Consider the following 17,896-nt stretch of genomic DNA (forward strand, 5'->3'; position numbering starts at 1 on the left):
TAGATTTCGCGTCCCAAATTTGTCAACTATAGTATTCTTCGGCTTAGCAGCAGCATGTATAATCTGGCAGCGTAGTAGTCAAGCAGCAGCCGCAATCAATTTCTCTGATTCCCACTCGGACCTCCGCGCTCAGCTTGCGAGCACTACCTGTTCGAAGTGCATCTGGGGGGACACTGTGACTGGCATCATGGAGTGGTGTTTGAGCGGCATTAGGCTTCCGACTTCATTCCATGCTAATGCTGCGCACAGTACTCGGCACCCATGGGCAAGCTTTTCTGACGTTATATTTCATCATATTTGTTGCTGCCCGTCTTTTCCTTGTCCTGGCAGAATATCACAGACAATCTGGCCGTAGGCATGTCTCACTCGCTTCCAGCCTTGGCCTTCGTTCTCGCTTTGCAGTCTTTTGAGGTTGCGGGTGACGCTGTATACCTGCGAGAACCAGTGTGAGTTTATGTGATACTACCAGCGGATTTTCTTCTCATCCTCGAATCAGATTTATGTCTCCTCGCGATGAACCAGACAGTGGTGATAACAATGACAATGACGATGGTACATCCACTACATCGCATACTACTACCAGTACAACCACCTCCAGTACAACCACCTCCAGCACGACTTCTACTAGTACGACGACCACCTCCAGTACGACTTCCACTACCTCCGGATCTACATCTCAGTCGAGCTCGAGCTCCACAACTACTACCTCAGGCACACTAACCAGCCTTAGTTCGAGTTATACCAGTTTCTCCAGCTCATCCCAGAACAATGGGTCTTCAACTACTAGTCAAGGACTTAGCACTGGAACACGCACTGGTCTAGCATTTGGGATAAGTGAGCTGGCATTATCCGAGCCTTTCCCGAAAATATTGACTCTATGTTTCCAGTGTTTCTCTTAATATTCTGCGCAATGCTAGTGTGTTACTTAAGGAAACGATCTCGTAGGGCTCGGGGGAGCGTCGGTTATGAAGCTACCCTTCTGTCCTCGGAAGTGGGTCAATACCGTCCCCCCGACTCTGTTGCATCTCGAGAGAGAGACCTTCCACCTCCACCTCAGCTGGATACCGCATATCTCAATTCACCTGATATCTCGCATTCTTCATCCTTGTCAGCAATCTCAAGCGCCGCTCCCTTACTGAGCGATAATTCGCATCTAAGTTCACACCTCACATCTACTTGGAACCGTTACAGCATATCATCACAGGCATCAGATCCTCAGCAAATGGCTACTCAGAATGCGCCTATTCTCCCAAACCCGTACGACCCATTCTCAGTACCCGCCCGCTCTGCGTCATACACATCCACGGCTTCTTCTCCAACACATTCGATACCCCATGGTAGTTTGATTCCCGCTAGTGCTGCGATGATGGGCACTTTTGCTACACCTGTGGCCAGTAGTTCGAGCAACGTCCAGCCCGAGCGCCGGCTTTCCGCGCTTCACACAGATATGGCCCTACATCAGAAGCAACTTGAACTCGACCACAAGAGGCGGAGTCTTGATGCTCAAGAAGCACAGGACCCTCCGCCACAATATTCTTCCTGACTGTGAATCACGGACTGTAATGCGATCATTGAACACTTTCCCACTATTTTTAACTGCTCCCATAGATACCTATGTATGACCTGAATTTCGAACATTAGCAGTAAAGCTCGAGGTTTCATTTGCAACTTGTTTCTATAGGTACTTGTTGTTTGCTGATCGTTGTTTATACTCTTCGAGTTATACCTTGCCATTGCCCATCCCTTCCTATGATACTGAAGCTGGAATCTCATAGAATTCAAGCGGTCCATCCTTTTTCCCTCAGATCCGTAGTGAAAGTTTAGTTCGGCCACTTCTCCCAATTGCAAGCCAACGTCAGTCTCGATAAGCCAATTCGAGTGTGTAGCCTAACGTAGACCATGAACGGAAAGTTCGGCGCTGCGGTAGTGGTGGGACTCAGTGGCTCGGGCTGGCGGCCCGCTGGTATGATCCTTGATATGGCTGTCAATTGTTTCAGTTTTCCCTCGTAAAGAATCTTAGGCTCGAGTCTTCGTTGAACGTTAACCTTGGAACGATGACAAAAAAATCAGAACCTACACATACTTCACCAGTACTACTAGTTGGCCTGACCACCGCTCATGCCAGTTCTAGGTCCACCTCTAATACCCAGTCCAGCTCTAGAACTGCCACTACGGGCACGATCTCCAGCTCCAGTTATGCAAACACGACTGTCACAAGTTCCTCAAGCTCGTCCAAAAAAACTGAAGTGCTCAGCACCGGAGCGCGAGTTGGACTAGGATTTGGGATAGGTAAACTGTCATTTTACGAGCGTTTCCCTCCAAAATGTTGACTTGTTTCTTGCTTAAATTCAGTGTTCTTCTTCTTATTATCCATAGTTCTGTTTTACTACTTGAAGAGACTATATCAGAGGACTCGGGAGAAAGCTGGTTATAAACCTCCCCTTTCGGCGTCGGAAGGGAGAAACCCTCCACCTCCACATCCAAATTCCCAATATCCATTCTCAGCACCCGCTCGTCCTTCATCGTACTATTCTCCGATATATTCAATACCCTATGAAACCTCGGAAAATGCTACAATGATGGCCACTTCAAGTGTGCCAGCGGCCGATAGTTCAAGCAACTCTCAGCCTGGGCGCCAGCTACTGGCGCCTCATGCAGATATACCTCGATATCAGAACGAACTCGAACAGAGGAAATGGAATCTTGATGAGGCCCAAGAATCACACCACCCTCCGCCGAAATATTCTTTTTGAATGTCTGCCACGCGCGATATATCACGATCATGATAATATCCAGCTGTACCCCACTTTGAAACTATTCCTTCGCGTATTCTGATAAAATGTTCAAAGCCTGGACTTTGAACAGCACAGATTTGTAACGCTTGTCGATCATCGATTGAGGCCTCCACCACTAATTTCGTTCCTAATACTAGGTATCCGCTTGTCCCTACTTAACGAGTTAGATCATTTATCGGAGGCGGCTTCATTGAAGTTTATCGGTCTTCAGGGAATTTAATATTCAATGACCGTGCGCTACCTTACTTGCTTCACTGCCTCTCCCTAGTATATGATTGTCTTTCACATTTTTCTCTACTGAAATCCATCGGCTCCCCTTCCATAGCATGTTGGTACTTGTATCAAGTTGTATGTTCAACTGGTCGTAGTTTACGTCCTTCCGGTTATTTTACCTTGCCAAATGCCAATATCCTCATGCGCTGCTGAAGTTCAAGGAATCTCTCATGGCATTCAAGCGGTCCATACTTTTTCTACAAATCTACAATATTCAAAATCTAATTGGTTCGGTTGATTCTTCCAGCTCAAGCCGAAGTCAATCTGTGAATCTCGATAAGCCGATATCTTCAATTTCAAATATGCGAATGCCACAAATAAGTTGCCATCTCCACCTTGATGAAACGGGAACTTCCTGCACGTGTGGTGGGCTAGCTACGCATACGTAGGCCTCGGGCATGTCTCGGGTATGGCTCGGTCTGCTGACTCTGCTCACATATATTTGAAGTAACGAGATGCCTCCATCGAAGAAGTCTCAGGTTCGAGTAATCGATAACGATGGCTTTGTCGTTGGGTCCATTGACACCACCACCAGGCCCCACACCTACTGGTTTACCACCAGTTGTGATCACCGCTCCGTCCAGTTCCACATTTACTAGTACATCTGATACCCAGTCCAGCACTACAAGCAGCTCTAACACAAGTTCATCAAACTCGTCCCAGAAAGGGCTTAGCCCTGGAGCGGGAGCTGGGCTAGCAGTTGGGATAGGTGAACTGACGTTTTACAACTCTTTCCCTAAAAAATGTTGACTCGATTCCAGTGTTTTTCTTGATATTATCCGTACTGTTGTTCTACAACTTGAAGGGACGATACCAGAGGGCTCAGGAGAAAGCCGATGATGAGCCTGCCTTTGTGACGACGGAAGTTAGTCGATACCTTCCCCCTCAAACTGTTGCATCCCGAGGGAGAAACACTCTACCTCCATCTCCACCTCGGTTGGATACTGCGTATCCAGCTTCAGCTCATATCTCGAGTGCCACTCCTTTAGGGTCCCATCAGAATTCATACCCTATACCTGCTCAGAACCGCCACAGCACATTGTCGCGGGCGACAGGCCCTCAGCGAATAGCTACGCAAGATGTGCCTGCTCTCCCAAATCCTCACGACCCATTCTCAGCACCCGCTCGCCCTGCATCATACTATTCTCGAGCATATTCAATACCCCATAATGCCTCGGCGAGTCCTGCAGTGATGGCCAGCTTTGATTTACCAGCGGTCGGTAGTTCACGCAACTCCCAGTCTGAACACCAGCTTTCGGCGCTTCATGCAGATATGGCTCGACATCAGAAGGAACTTGAACTCGAATACAAGAAACGGAGTTTTGACCAGGCTCAAGAACTGCAGGAGCCTCCACCACAATAACCTTCTTGAGTGTGCGTCATGCACTATACATTGCGATGATCCAATTCTTCCTCACTTTGAATTATTTTTTCACATACTCTGATAAATGTTTATGTAAAACCTTAGACATAAACAGGACAGATTTGTACTATAAAGCTCGTTGATCAAGGCCTCGGCAGCTAACTCGTTCCAGTCCTTTGTAGTCTCTATTCTCCGGTAGTTTCACGTTGCCAATCACCTCCTAGGACCTACTCTGCTGAAGAAAGCTGGCGTCTCTCGTAGATCACATGATGTAACATCGTAACTCGAAACTCCACAACACTAGCAAGTCACCGGGTACGTACTTGAACTCTACAATATTACGGCATAAGTCAACTCTTATCGCTACGGCCGCTGACGTGGTTTGATTAGGCTCCCAGTGACGAATATCCTCATTTTGATGTCAAAAATGTTTTAAATTCGTTTCATCACTGGTCCAGCTTCTCCAAGCGCGTGTGGATCAGAATCAGGTAATCCCCACCTTAGATCTTTATCATTCTTCGAGCTACTTACATACGCTATTCCCCGGTTTCGTGCGGACCGATTCTAGAAGAGAATCACTTCACGTCAATGCCGACCACAGTACTCGGTACCATGCGTACGAGCATGCTTTTCAAACCGTTTCCTTTGCCCGCCACGTTCGGCGCTCTCCGCCTTTTGCAAGGCCACTGGGCATGTCCCGCTTGCTTCCAGTCTTGGCTTTTGTTCTCGCCTTGCAGTCCATCGCGGTTGCAGCTAACAGTTCACACCTGCGAGAGCCAGTGTGAGTTCTTGTAAAAATATAAGATCGGCGTCATCTCAAATTCATTAGATTCATGCCCGCCCGTGACAACGGGAGCGATGACGATAACGACGACGACGACGATGACATATCTAGCACTCCAACTACACATCATGCTGCCAGTACCTCCACTTCTATCAATCAGTTCAGCACCAGCATCACATTCACTACTCACTCCAGCTCCAGCTTTTTCCTCGGCTCCAGCTTTTTCTCCTTCTCTGATTTCATCCCCACCCCCACCCCCACTTCCACCTCCACAATTACTACTCATTCCAGTTCCACCTCGATTACCCAGTCCAGCTCTGTCTCTACAATTGCCAATACAGACATGTCCATCAGCTCCAGCTTAAGTTATGCAAGCACTACTAGTGGTACCAGTTCCTCAAGCTCAGGGCAGCACAGTGTACATGGCGCAACTCCAACTGCCGGCCATGGGCTTAGCACTGGGGTGCGGGCTAGTTTATCATGTGGAATAAGTAAGACGTCGTCGTCCAAGTCTTCCTCTACAAAATACTGACTTAACAACAGTGTTTTCTTTGATATTATCCGCACTTGTAGTTTGTTATTTCAGGAAAAGGTCTTCTCGCCCTTGGGATCGAATCATTGATGAACCTGCCATTTCTTCGTCGGAAGTTAGTCAATATTGCCCTCCCAATTCCATTGCCTCTCTCTCAAGAGAAGTTTTACCTCCACCTCCGAGTCCACCTCAATTGGACACTGCGCATCCGTATTCACCTGATATCTTGCACTCTCCGCCCCTTCTGAGCATCCCAAGGGCCGCCTCCTTGATAAACGATGATTCTTGTATCGAAATTTATACCCTGTATCTGCGAGGAGCCCCTGTCATGGATAACAAATACTTGCCAACACATTCTCAGCGTCCACCCGCTCTGCGTCGTATGCGTCCACAGGCTTTTCATGAACACATTCTGGACCCTATGGCGCTCGGGTCCCTGCAATTACCGCATTGACGGGCATTTTTCTACGTCACTAGTCGGTCGCTCGCGCAACTCAAACTTGAACACGGAGCCTTGATGCTCAAGAATAGCAGGACTTTCCGCCAGAATAATACTTTAGTGGACATCGCAACCTACCTTGCAATAATTACCTTTTTTTCGCATTTTGGACTATTTCTTGCAATGCTGCAATAAACACTCGGAGTCTAGAGTTTGAAGACTAGAGGAACTGTCTCGTCAAATTTCGAGGCTGCGGCGCCCAACTGCTGGGAGTCCTTGTTTCTACTAGGCATTGCTGTTCCTCAAAGCCCGCTCCATTCATATTATACTGATATTCTAGTTGTTGCTATTCTTAGATGAGAATATTTAGTGCGCCAATCGGTGGTTCAAGCAACTCTCGGGAGCCCCCGTTCTTATTGCTCCACACAGGTTTGGTTTAGCATCGGAAGCGGCTCGAGCTCGAGCACGATAAATGTCTTGAAGCCTAGGAAGGACTGCAGGACCCTCCGCCACTTGAGTAACCACGAACTATACTGCGATAACTCAGCTCTCTCATTATTTGTCTTAAACTCTTAGATAAGATAGACCTCAAGCAGTTTCAGTAAACGTCACGTGATAAAGTGTGATGAAGCGTGACAAAAGCAATGAATGTGTATAGGATGTTCGTGGCGACAAGATATAAAAAAACAGAAACGAAAGAGTTGTAGTATACGTACTTCTCGACGAGTCATCCGTTCCAAAATTACCATTTGTGTGAAATTGAAGGAGGAGATAGCGGCACAAGCAAGGTTTAAGGCATACATTGTATCTGGAGTCTCGGTACCAAATGCAGTAATCACGAGTAAAGTCACAGCAAGTCACATCACGTGATGTTTGCAGAAACTGCTCGAGGCCTATCTTACGTATTTTCAGTTTTACTGATCTTCTGGTGATAATGAACCCTTGATTGCATGATATAAGTACTTTCGTATGTATGTCGTTCTATTTTCTACGCGTTTGGCACACTCACGACAGTTATGCGCTGCGTTGTGACACCTTTGCCCATAAACTCTGGAGGGATGTTTTCAAAGACCATTAAGTGCCAAAGAGCTGTGAGTATGCCTGGCATTTGAATCACCATCAGGCAGACATCTCGATGAAGTGGCAGACTTTATGAGCCAAGTAATGTATAAGGGAGTTAGACTTTTGACTTAAGGAACTCGACAGAATCTCGATTTCGGCCTTCCTTCGGATGTGGAGCATCCGCGTGAGCTCTTTTCTGTAGGCACATTCAGTATCGAGTTGTGGTATGAAACTTACACCTGCCTCCATTTCGTGGGCACAACATCGGTGGCACGGCTGAGTACTGCGAGCGCCTACGGAGGATAATGACAGGATTGAAATCACGGTGAGGCAATGAAGTCCATCTTACCTTCTTCTCGTCATGCAGTGTGATCGGGATCAGTGTGTCCAAATCAATTTCGAGGCTATGAGAGTGAGCCACTTCAGTAAGGATGGGGGTAGAAAGTCATCAGTATCTACTCTGCAATTTCGGATGCCCAGATGCCAAGCCATTCGATTCGTTTTGCTGCGAGTTTTTCGTTCTCATGTCGTAGGCTGCGGCTGCCGTACTTGTACACCGATAGAATGTCGAGTCCATACGCATCGCCATCGACAAGTGCAACGATCGGAATGCTATTGAATATGATGATGAGTACTTGGAAACGCTGCAGCTTTGACTCACTGCGCTGGAAGGTTGTCTGACAAGGTTTTCACGAGTTGTCGGGTGGCCATGTCAGGATATCCCTTACCCTGGAGGACGCATATAAGCAGCAACGCAGCTAGTATCATACCACTTAGTCACAGTGATTATGAGCCCAGGACCGGGAAGCGACTGGTGGCTTGCGAACTGAAAACGACACAGCGTTTGAAAGACAGCCTGGAATGAGAACCAGATCAACATCTCCTGTAAGGAACGGCCTCCAGGAAATACCTCTTTTTCGACCACAAGGACCCATGAAATATCCTCTTTTAGTTCAAATCGCTCTATGGTTTCACCCGTAGGTATCAAAGTTCCCTGACAACCACATTCAAAATCTGGACTTGTCTTTCTGGAACATGTATTCACCTCTAAGTCGTTAATAGAAATCACTTCGCCTTCGAGAAGATGAATTGTCAGCCCAGTGCCGCATATAAGGCCCTTCGATGCAGCGCGCTAGAACAACGTTGAAGGAATTATATCCGTGATAAGGTGACAAAGAGGTTACAATTTTGAGGTCGGCCCGTTCTAGGTCCAATGTCACGGCAAGATCATCGACGAGCTGACATCAGTGAATATAAATGGTGACACTCCGTGCCCAGATAACGCACTCGATCAACAGTTCCCTGAGCTTTGAAGAGGGGGACATCCTTGTAGTACATGTCACTAGGAACACGGTTAGCTTCTTCTTGGTTCCTTCTCAAGCTTCATGAAGACGGATACCGCTTTGTTAATGGTACATTGTCAACTAAGGCTTGGTGAGCGAAGTCCATGACACGTAAAATCTGCGCTGTGTGCAAACGGTCATTGATGAAAATAAAGCCATCATGAAACGACTACCAGACCAACCGAATGGCTTTATACTCGCTCCTTTTCGTTTAAGGGGGTATCGTATAACTCTGATACTAAAAATACCGACACATCAGGGGACTGCAACAGCGGATTTTGACCCGGAGTAAGGACATTACCATTCGGATGTTTTATGACGGTCGGCTAACTGAAGCTCGATTTTGGGGTATTTTGATCTTGAATTAATGGGTACCTGAGAAATTCCGATAGCCGTTATGTCAGCTTGTTGGTTTGGTAGTGAACCAGCAAGTTGTTCAAGAAACGACAACGCTAGTCGTTCGATTTTTTGTATTGCCTCGAAACTTATCGGGCCTATCAGTAAATAATGGGGCACTTATATCAGACATACCGCAAAGAGTCCTCCTTGTTGCCTTCGACCGACTCCTCCGAATCTGACTCTGCATTTTGATATCCATCTGTCAGACCATCGGATACGCAACAGTCGCTATCACCCTCAGAGACTTGCTCATTATGTAGCTCAGAGGAATGTTCATCGTGAGTCTCCTCAATAGCTGGATGCTGTAGAACCGTGTTGGCATCGAGGATTGATGCCATGAATGAAGCTTTGAAGAAGAGCATTCAAGAATCAAGATGGCAAGTCGTGACAGGTTGTGACGCGTAGATCACGTGCTCACTAAATCATGAATCCATCGATCACGTGCCCAGTCAAGAACCAATATTTGGAACAGGACTGCACGACATTTCATTGGACCAGAGTACAAAACGAATAAGAAACAGATTGACCAGACAGGAATCAAGATTAACCCCAGGGGGAGACATCTATATCGAACCACTTGGGCAGCTTTTTCCAGAAGTCTTCTTTTGCTGCATCAACTACCGCTCCAAACTCCACCCGACAGTGTTCGCACGTTTTCATGGGAGAAACCTCGCTGTTCAACAGGTCGTCGCGGATCTGCATTTGCTCTGCTTCGGCCATCGCATACAGTGGGTCCGAGGTCCGATTACTGATGATACCGTTGATGTCTCGCAGAAGTTCGAACGTGATGGCCTCGAACGCAATCTGACAGGTCCTCTTATTGACAGGGTGGCCATCCTTGCGACGTAGACACCATTGGGAAGGTTGCCTTCCTTCCAGGTTGTTGACGATGAACGTTGAGAAAAAACGAGAAGCTTGTTCGCGACCTTTGAGAACGGTCAGAAGATCGGCGTATTCTAATCTGACGTTTACGCCGGTGAAGGGTGATACAAAACCAATCGCAGCTTCACTTGGAGTGGAACGGGTTAGGTCGTACATCGCGGATGGCAGAAGTAGTAGGTAATCGATTTCACGAGCGAGGTTAATGATTTCTCTGATTCAAAAAGTGGTCAACACTAAGCAGGCAATTAGTCAACTCGGCTAACATGGGGTGCGGCAGAGAATCGCGTGGTGTATAGGTACCATCTTGTCCGGTCACAGATGCCTCACGCGTGTCCCATTGGGCAAGGGTAGTAGGCCAGTAGTTGGAGAGTCCGCGTAAGATATCGTTCCGGAGATGGTGCACTTTGTACTTGGTCAACATGCGGAGGAGGCCTGAGAGCGTTGGAAATCCCTCTGAATTATAAGTCACGAATGATCTGTTGTACGTCAGCTAGAATGAAGAGAGAAAGACGCGTGTTCTAACATTCCATCATACATCGCTTTCAAGAAAAGCGCTACATCTGTAGATGAATCTGGTAAGGTAAGGACTGGGCGGTCTTCGAGTGTCGGAGTGTTGTCTATGGAGCGCATGAGTTCATCCAGAACCTCGGAATGCCGTGCTAGGAGCCCTTGATGAACTAAGAAATAGGACATGCCGGCGAGCAAGACTATATTTCCATCGTTGAAGCAAAGATCCGTATGTTTGCTTGCCATGTGCATGGCCATTTGCACGTTCGCGGAGTGCCTATTGGTGCTGAAATCTGCCGCATTCATGGCGATGATATGGTTTATTATCTGGCAGCGTGTTTGATGGTGAAGAGCAGATCGATGTACATCAACCGTGAGAATCTGAATTTTCAGCTTGCCCTTGACTTACTCTTGTGACTTGTTCAAGCACAATTCAGTTGTCTGCCCTTACTCTTGCTCTTGCACTAGCTCATCTCCTACTATCTGCTTTTCAATATGGCCGATGCTCCAAATGTCCGTGTTGTTCCCGGTGCTCTCCCTCCTACATCACAGGCGAAAATTCAAAAGAAAAAACGTCGATCACACAAGCCAAAAACTGCAGACTCGCCTGCCGAGGGCTCCGTCATCATTCCCGATGCTACTTCTGCTGCTCCTGTTGACCGGGCACCAGAAGAGGCGGATGTGAAGGAGGGTACAGTCGCTCCAGAACTTGTTGCACCTTCTGAAGCTCCGACCTTCGACGATTTCACCCCCAAATCTAGCCCGGTTGTAGAACTTCTCCAAAAGCGCTTAAAAGCTATGAACAAGAAGATGGTACGTGAAACTATCATTTTGCATTCTAGGCACCAGGTAACTGACATGTCTTCCAGTCCCGCGTAGCGAGTTATGCAGCAATGGAGCACGAAAAACTAAACGATGACCAAAAGCGAACTCTGAAGACCCTTCCTTTGTTGGAGGCCGTTCACAAAGAACTAGAAGATGTCAAAAAACTGATCGAGGTTCGAACGATACCATCATTTACTCATCGACAAAAATAATAAATCTTTTTATGTACCAGTCCCACGAAGCTGACCTTGCACGTGAAACGGCAACCAGACGTGCAGAGGCTGAAGCTGCAGAGGCTGTCAGAGTCGCCGACTCTGTTGCTGCTGCCGAGGTAAGGAATTGATTGTGATTGATGAGCTTTGTAGCTGAATTCTTCTAGGCATCGTTAGCTGGCAAAACCTCTGCTATACTGTCTCTAATCCGTCTGCATACATGTCTCTCAAATCGCCAGCCTCTTCCCGTTGCTCTTGATTTTAACGAGGCTGAAGGAGAAGCGATATTTTCTGTTTGCTCGACCCTCATCACTGAGGAGTCTGAATTCAAGCAAATAGTCTTGTCTGGCCTTCTCTCCGGACAAGGCGACTGCAATGGTGTTTCTTGTAAGAGCATTCCTCGGACTCAATAATCCAGGATTAAACTGACAGTCTGATAGATGCAAGGCTACTGGATATTGTGCAGTCCTTCCTCAACCCTCCTCGTGAACCAACACCCTTACCGGCAGAGCCTGATGCAGCAACGGAAGCCGCCTCTGAGCCTTCAAGTAACTCGCACACTGAATCTCAACCTATTGCTGGTATTCCCACCACCAGCATTCTGAGTGGCACTGGTAGCTTCCATTTCATGCAAGCGAGCGAGCTTGAGACCGCTGACTTTGAGAATACCGCTGAGTGGGTTGAGAAATCCGAGATAGAACTGACGCAGAATGGTGTTCTCGAGCACGAAGAACCCACACCTTCATCTGTGAAAGCCGATGTAAGTTAGACATTCGCCCAAAGATACAGTATGCTTCAGATCATAATGATCATTGACTCCGCAGGGTACACCCACGCAACCGATTGATTGGGCCGAGGCGGACGAGGAAGGTGGTCTGCCATCGATCGCAAATCTACAAGCGAGTTTTGCTCCTTCAGGATCAGCCACTCCTGTTGCTGAACCCGTACCTGCATCTGCGAATGGCATCGAAGTTGTCGCTGCCACTGCCCCGGAGCCTGAGAATGATGGCTTCACACAGCCACGAGGTCGCGGACGTGGCAGAGGTTTCCGTGGGGAGGGACGCGGTGGGCGCTACCGTGGGCGGGGTGAATTCCGGGGTGGTGATCGAGGGAACTTCCGTGGCAGTTACAGAGGCGGCGAGCGCGGTGGTCTGTCTTGATCATTTTGTTCATGATTTCCACTTACTCCATTTTTCGCAGGTTACCGTGGTGAACGTGGCGAGCGCGGTGAAAGGGTCGAGCGTGGTGAGCGGGTCGAGCGTGGTGAGCGGGCCGAGCGTGGTGAACGGGTCGAGCGTGGTGAGCGGCCTGAGCGGGGTGGCCGGTTTGATGGCGACTGGCGAAGCGACGAAAATCGTGGACGTGGCAGGGGGCGTGGACGCGGACGTGGGGACAGGGGTGGTGAGTAATCTACGGTGTTACTTGCATCAATTTCTGAGATAAAATGTCCAGGATATCATGAGGCGCGCGGAGCTCCTCCTTCTTGAGAGTAGTTTCTGTGAACACACAGGTGCTGAAGGTCTCCTAGATCGCGTCTCGAGCCTCTGACCACAGTTGCATGCATTGCTATGGTATATGTTTTTGATGTATGTGCACCTTACCTTCATATGAAATGACAGTCCCAGTTCTTGCTCTTTTGGTTGGAAAGCTTGTCGCGACATCAGTGACTCAGATCTTTATACTTTGTATCAATCGATCGAATTGTGAATACATGACACTCAGTTAAGCGCTAAGCGCTTTCAACCTGAGGCCTGATTGGCGAACAGTGTGGCACATGCGGTGTCTGTAATTTATAGGAACCCATGTCGTCAACCTCAATGTGTATGCACTACTTTCTTCGTTTCTTCTGATCTAGCTCGCCTTGCAAGGATTATGGTCACAAGAATCTTTCTCGTCAAGTATGCTAACTAGTTGTCCTACTTGTAATGTCACATCCGAGTTTGAAGTTTGAGTTACGTAAATTGTGGCTGTCTTTGTAGTGCCTGAAGTAGCGTAGTCAGGACAGTCATCCTGCTTCCCACATTTGACCCCACACTCCACACTCAAAGTGACCCTTGTATTTTGATGTGATTTCTAGCGCTTTGGGAGTTCCATACCAAGATGAAGCAATACAGCCGTCCAGGCACTGCAGCTTCAGTTGCGCACACATGCCTCTAATCTGATCATCTTTGATCAGTCGCTGTAGTACCTGTTCAATGCTATAGGAACCAGAGCGCTGATTATCAACTTCCATTGACAAAACCGTGCGGATAGGCTAACCTGTGCAGATGTTCGGTTGTAGGTATTACTAAAGATTAAACGATCACCGCCAGTATAAAGTAAATAATTTTGTTGTCCCAAGATAGCAAAAAAACCGTTGAACCGCACAAGAGGACCACTGGATGAGCTTCGACATCTTTTTTTCCCTTGCACTTGCCTAAGATGTCGTCGGTTTCATTTCTCGTCGACGATAAATCTCCTTTGATACACTATGATTCTACCTGGGCTCCGGGAAACTCTGGGGATGACCCTTTAGCAGACCAGTATGTATTTTATATCATTTGCCTTGCGATTGATGAATAACAACTATTCTCAGATACTTCCGCGGGACCTTCCAGACATCGAACGTAACATCAAGCGTTGCCACATTCTCCTTCAACGGCACGGCCTTCTGGATATATGGTGCTAAAAGATCGAATCATGGTACATACACCGTGGCGGTCGACGGCGCAAGTTACGCGGGAAACACTGGTCAATCGAATGTCAATTTATTTCAACAAGTGCTCTTCAACCAAAGTGGCTTGGCACAAGGGTCACATACGGTATCGATTACAAACACTGCCACTGGGAACCTCTACGTTGATATCGACATGGTAGAGTGTGTCTAACCTTTGACTAGTTCAACGGCTCATTGCTGTTGCTCATCAAAGGTGGTCTGGCAGACTGAATTTAGCGGGACCCAGCTAGTAACAGAGATGGTCGATGACGCGGACCCCAGATTTGAGTATCAGCAGCCAGAGTGGAATACGAACCCCACCAGTGTAAACCTGTTCAATAATGGGACTGGGCAGTGAGTATCTCTCTCGCGCTGTCGTGGAGGTTTTCAATAACGTCATTTAGCTCCACGAGTGTTAGTGATGCCAGTGTGACCTTGACATTCACAGTGAGTGCCGAACCAAATGTTATCCATGTTGTACTGATCGATAATCCAAGGGCATGTCACGTAGCAACGAACACACTTGTAATTCCCAGCTAACATGCAACTTATCAAGCCGAATCTGTCAGCATATTTGGCACTGTGGGCCCTGGCAACGGTCTGTATACTGTCTCTCTCGACTCTCAACAACCCACCCAGTACAATGCCACCGCATATTTGACTTTCTATGAAGTGATGCTTTATCATGCAGACAATCTCGGGTCTGGTCAGCACAAGGTGACCCTCGTCAACCTTCCTGAAACAAACGGACAGACACTCAATATAGACTATGCACTGCTTACATCAAGGTGAGTATGGTTATGCGCTGATTTCGCACATCATGATGCTAATTAATGGAAGTTCCAATTCCTCTAGTTCAAGCTCCAGTCCGTCAGGAAGTCCATCTAGTTCCGGCGGTTCGTCAGGAACTTCAAGGTACGTACGTCAATTAACTTTTCCCACACAAATTAGTTAACCACTGGATGTATGCAGCGTCAATGCGGTTTCAACTTCAACGTGAGATAAATTACTTTCAGCGACCTCAATAACTTATACGTGAGGCAGAAGTTTAGGTTCCGGGGCTATTGCAGGTATTGTCGTGGCTCTCGGTGTGGCTCTCTGTGCATCGGCAGCTGCGTTCTTCTTTTATCGGCGATGGAAATCGGCACAGGCAGCGTCGCAGGACTTGTATCGGATTCGTACACCCCAACATCCCCCGGGAAATGCTAATATGGGTGCTTCTTCCTCAGTGGAGACAAGAAGTAATGCAAGTCTTGTCCACCAAGACACTTTGTCCCGAGGCACTTCATGGCAGTCATATCAACAGGCAGAATACGATTCTCAGAGTTCGCCTCGTACTACAAATAGACTACATATCCCTAGCTCTAGCATGCCCACGGTAGACGAAGTCGTAGTGAGCTCGACAACACAATATCCGGTTGACGAGGTAGGAGCCATATTTTGTCTCCACTTTCATGAACAACTTCATTCAACTCTTCTCGTAGTTGGGAAGTTCACGCCGCCCTCTACCTGAAGCTCCAGGTACTCGGCAAAATATATTCCAGCTGCCAGTGCCCGACGATTCAATGGGCATCTCAAAAACTACGCCAGTGCAGCGACGCGCATCAATGCAAAGTGCTTCTACAACCATCAGGGACAACCCACCCCCTCCTGATTACATTCAAGCTACCAGGTGATTTACCCAGGTCTTTTTAGTGTTTACCAATACATGCACCGCATGCTTTCACGCTGACTACGCCAGTCGTAATTATTATACCCGAGATCTAGACAGTAGTTGCGCAATTCTTACTTATTCACGATCACTACTAGATTACAGTCTTACGCAACTTATTTTCGTACCGGACCCGGTGCGTGTGATGTCTGCAAGTCCTGGATCTTCTTGATTGCAGGCTCACTTTATGTAGAAAGATATCAATTGTTATATGTTACCTATATATTGGTTCAGTTATCTGAGGGTCAAGATTGAAAGCATAGGATAGGTTAGGATACCTACTTTACATATATTTATCCTGTCATCAGTACACGACATCAATTAGATTTATGTGACTGGCAAGCAAAATTGATAGTGACACCAGACACGCAGGAAAGTGGCCAGATCGATCGCGTGTGCACACGCAGTCTTGAGCAAAGCGCTGAATCCACACCCTCTTAGCCTTTCGTGTTGCAGTCGAGTGTGCAGCAAATCGGGAATCTAGAAGTGGAATCAGATAGACCTTCAATGAGAGTACGGCGGCCCGAGCGGCATCAGTTCCTCTTCCAGTAACCCTCGTCAACACAACGCCAGGCCTGGTCAAATTGTGACATTCTACCGTGTGGTATGCTACTGATACATAACAACAGCGATAACGGAAAACGGTGATTCTCGTGCGAAATGCGTGAATGGGAAGTGCGTGATACGGCAGTGGGAAGCAAAATACGATGACGTTGCATGTATTGTATGACTGAATGTATGCGAACGAGAGCAGTGATATGCGAGAAAGCAGGATCGATTATTAAGGGCTGCGATGCGGCGTTGATAGGTTAAGAAAGTGCGATATTTTGCCAGCCTTTAATGGTGACTACGTCTGAGGTAACACACCCCGGGTCTACGAGAAACTTTGGCTCCGCCGATTCATATCAGGGGCCCCAGAATTGGTTGCAGCGCTTCAGGAACCACTGTTCAGTCATGGAAGTCCAGGCACCGGTGGGGGTCTGGAAGGAGAAGAGAGGAGCGTGAGATGGAATGTTGGGATTGGCCTCAAGGTGACGAAAGAGAGCTGCATGAGGACATGTAAGATGGTCTCGGGAGGTAACATTGATGTCAGCGCCATTATTACCGGTGGTTTTGGTCCATGGTATGTGGAAGGTCGAGTGACGTACATTGTTTGACTCTTGAGTAACAATGGGCAAGATAGAGCGGGTTACGTGCTTGGTCATATCAAAGGAATCAAAAGTGGGAATGATCAGTTCCTCCAGACTGGTTGTATTTCAAGTCAGAAGGGGGTGAAAGAAAAACAGTGAAAGTCGTACCGACAACCACACCAGAAAATGAGACAAGCTATGGCTAGGACTGCTGTATCGAAGGTATTGGAGTAGTCAAGGCCTTGGTGTAACTGAATGAGCGACTCGAGAGTGATCGGAAGATGCTGGAGATTCAAGTTTGGCGGGGCGAGAAGGCGAAGACCACGCTGGACGTGACGAAGACATTCTGAGCGCTCACCGTGCCACTGAGCGCCGTTAATGACATGCCAGAAGCGAAGGCCAGCAAGCCAATTGTTCGCGGTGCTACTGGAGATAGAACCGGCAGCATCTGCAATGAAGATGGAAAGAAGGACCTCAGAGGCAGGCATGCGGTCTTGTTCCGGTATGGAGAGACGATCACAGAATTGATTAAAATGTAGTAGGCCTGCACCGTAGTCATTGCGGGTGCGTTCGTCAAGGGACTCTGCCATGACAAAGAATAATTTGACTACATAGGACTCTGGATAAAGTTGTTCTAGCTGATTTTGAAAAGTGACACCGTGAGGAGTGGTCCAGAGAAGGACGCGTTCGCTGGCAAGTACAGAAGGACGGTAGGAAGATGGACCACAAGACTCGTCGCTTGGTACGCGAATTGGCTCATAGGGACGAGTTGCTCCAGCTGCTTCACGAACCTGAGGTGGAGAGCCATTACTGTGCCAGGACCCGGCGGCGGCGGCTGCTTCTATGTCTGCACCACGCATCATGTTTTCGTATAACTTCGAAGTCAACACGAGATATGACGAGTCTTTGAAAACGGATGTGATGAAGAGAGAATGAATCCGAAT

At 47.7% G+C, this 17,896-nt stretch overlaps 9 protein-coding genes across 9 annotated transcripts; 6 read left to right on the plus strand and 3 right to left on the minus strand.

Moving 5' to 3' along the window:
- Positions 1-1,222: 1,222 nt before the first annotated feature.
- On the plus strand, positions 1,223-1,543 carry F5147DRAFT_564306 (uncharacterized protein; the record flags this gene model as incomplete). Its single annotated transcript, XM_041430719.1, has 1 exon — positions 1,223-1,543. One exon carries the CDS (start codon positions 1,223-1,225, stop codon positions 1,541-1,543), a length of 321 nt encoding a protein of 106 aa, XP_041299577.1.
- Positions 1,544-2,011: 468 nt separating this feature from the next.
- On the plus strand, positions 2,012-3,212 carry F5147DRAFT_665207 (uncharacterized protein). Its single transcript, XM_041435085.1, has 2 exons — positions 2,012-2,289; positions 2,353-3,212. Exons 1-2 carry the CDS (start codon positions 2,055-2,057, stop codon positions 2,751-2,753), a joined length of 636 nt encoding a protein of 211 aa, XP_041299578.1. The 5' UTR covers positions 2,012-2,054; the 3' UTR covers positions 2,754-3,212.
- Positions 3,213-3,388: 176 nt separating this feature from the next.
- On the plus strand, positions 3,389-4,808 carry F5147DRAFT_665209 (uncharacterized protein). Its single transcript, XM_041435086.1, has 2 exons — positions 3,389-3,777; positions 3,830-4,808. The coding sequence occupies exons 1-2, from the start codon at positions 3,567-3,569 to the stop codon at positions 4,429-4,431; spliced, it is 813 nt and encodes a 270-aa protein (XP_041299579.1). The 5' UTR covers positions 3,389-3,566; the 3' UTR covers positions 4,432-4,808.
- Positions 4,725-6,531, plus strand: F5147DRAFT_665215 (uncharacterized protein). Its single transcript, XM_041435087.1, has 5 exons — positions 4,725-4,746; positions 4,822-4,918; positions 4,977-5,212; positions 5,261-5,706; positions 5,759-6,531. Exons 3-5 carry the CDS (start codon positions 5,124-5,126, stop codon positions 6,199-6,201), a joined length of 978 nt encoding a protein of 325 aa, XP_041299580.1. The 5' UTR covers positions 4,725-4,746; positions 4,822-4,918; positions 4,977-5,123; the 3' UTR covers positions 6,202-6,531.
- Positions 6,532-7,184: 653 nt separating this feature from the next.
- On the minus strand, positions 7,185-8,796 carry F5147DRAFT_665224 (Spo11/DNA topoisomerase VI subunit A). Its single transcript, XM_041435088.1, has 12 exons — positions 8,774-8,796; positions 8,648-8,714; positions 8,536-8,590; positions 8,433-8,486; positions 8,294-8,380; positions 8,159-8,242; positions 8,030-8,104; positions 7,910-7,977; positions 7,708-7,860; positions 7,598-7,652; positions 7,492-7,541; positions 7,185-7,444 (listed from the first exon to the last, which is right to left on the minus strand). The coding sequence occupies exons 2-12, from the start codon at positions 8,695-8,697 to the stop codon at positions 7,306-7,308; spliced, it is 870 nt and encodes a 289-aa protein (XP_041299581.1). The 5' UTR covers positions 8,698-8,714; positions 8,774-8,796; the 3' UTR covers positions 7,185-7,305.
- Positions 8,797-9,533: 737 nt separating this feature from the next.
- Positions 9,534-10,746, minus strand: F5147DRAFT_602074 (uncharacterized protein; the record flags this gene model as incomplete). The annotated part of the gene is made up of 3 exons (XM_041432248.1): positions 10,396-10,746; positions 10,136-10,348; positions 9,534-10,083 (listed from the first exon to the last, which is right to left on the minus strand). Exons 1-3 carry the CDS (start codon positions 10,683-10,685, stop codon positions 9,534-9,536), a joined length of 1,053 nt encoding a protein of 350 aa, XP_041299582.1. The 5' UTR covers positions 10,686-10,746.
- On the plus strand, positions 10,735-13,159 carry F5147DRAFT_665246 (uncharacterized protein). Its single transcript, XM_041435089.1, has 8 exons — positions 10,735-11,192; positions 11,249-11,377; positions 11,437-11,535; positions 11,584-11,803; positions 11,857-12,176; positions 12,241-12,565; positions 12,617-12,817; positions 12,869-13,159. Exons 1-8 carry the CDS (start codon positions 10,875-10,877, stop codon positions 12,901-12,903), a joined length of 1,647 nt encoding a protein of 548 aa, XP_041299583.1. The 5' UTR covers positions 10,735-10,874; the 3' UTR covers positions 12,904-13,159.
- Positions 13,160-13,450: 291 nt separating this feature from the next.
- F5147DRAFT_665251 (uncharacterized protein) lies at positions 13,451-16,170 on the plus strand. Its single transcript, XM_041435090.1, has 9 exons — positions 13,451-13,938; positions 13,992-14,268; positions 14,326-14,465; positions 14,516-14,557; positions 14,666-14,899; positions 14,952-15,026; positions 15,084-15,107; positions 15,156-15,537; positions 15,596-16,170. The coding sequence occupies exons 1-9, from the start codon at positions 13,838-13,840 to the stop codon at positions 15,785-15,787; spliced, it is 1,467 nt and encodes a 488-aa protein (XP_041299584.1). The 5' UTR covers positions 13,451-13,837; the 3' UTR covers positions 15,788-16,170.
- Positions 16,171-16,394: 224 nt separating this feature from the next.
- Positions 16,395-17,867, minus strand: F5147DRAFT_750095 (DNA breaking-rejoining enzyme). The gene is made up of 2 exons (XM_041440152.1): positions 17,121-17,867; positions 16,395-17,067 (listed from the first exon to the last, which is right to left on the minus strand). Exons 1-2 carry the CDS (start codon positions 17,813-17,815, stop codon positions 16,728-16,730), a joined length of 1,035 nt encoding a protein of 344 aa, XP_041299585.1. The 5' UTR covers positions 17,816-17,867; the 3' UTR covers positions 16,395-16,727.
- Between the last annotated feature and the right edge of the window lie 29 nt (positions 17,868-17,896).

This window comes from Suillus discolor, assembly GCF_016758755.1.
Source record: "Suillus discolor strain FC423 chromosome Unknown F5147scaffold_2, whole genome shotgun sequence".
In the NCBI taxonomy this organism is placed as follows: Eukaryota; Fungi; Basidiomycota; class Agaricomycetes; order Boletales; family Suillaceae; genus Suillus; species Suillus discolor.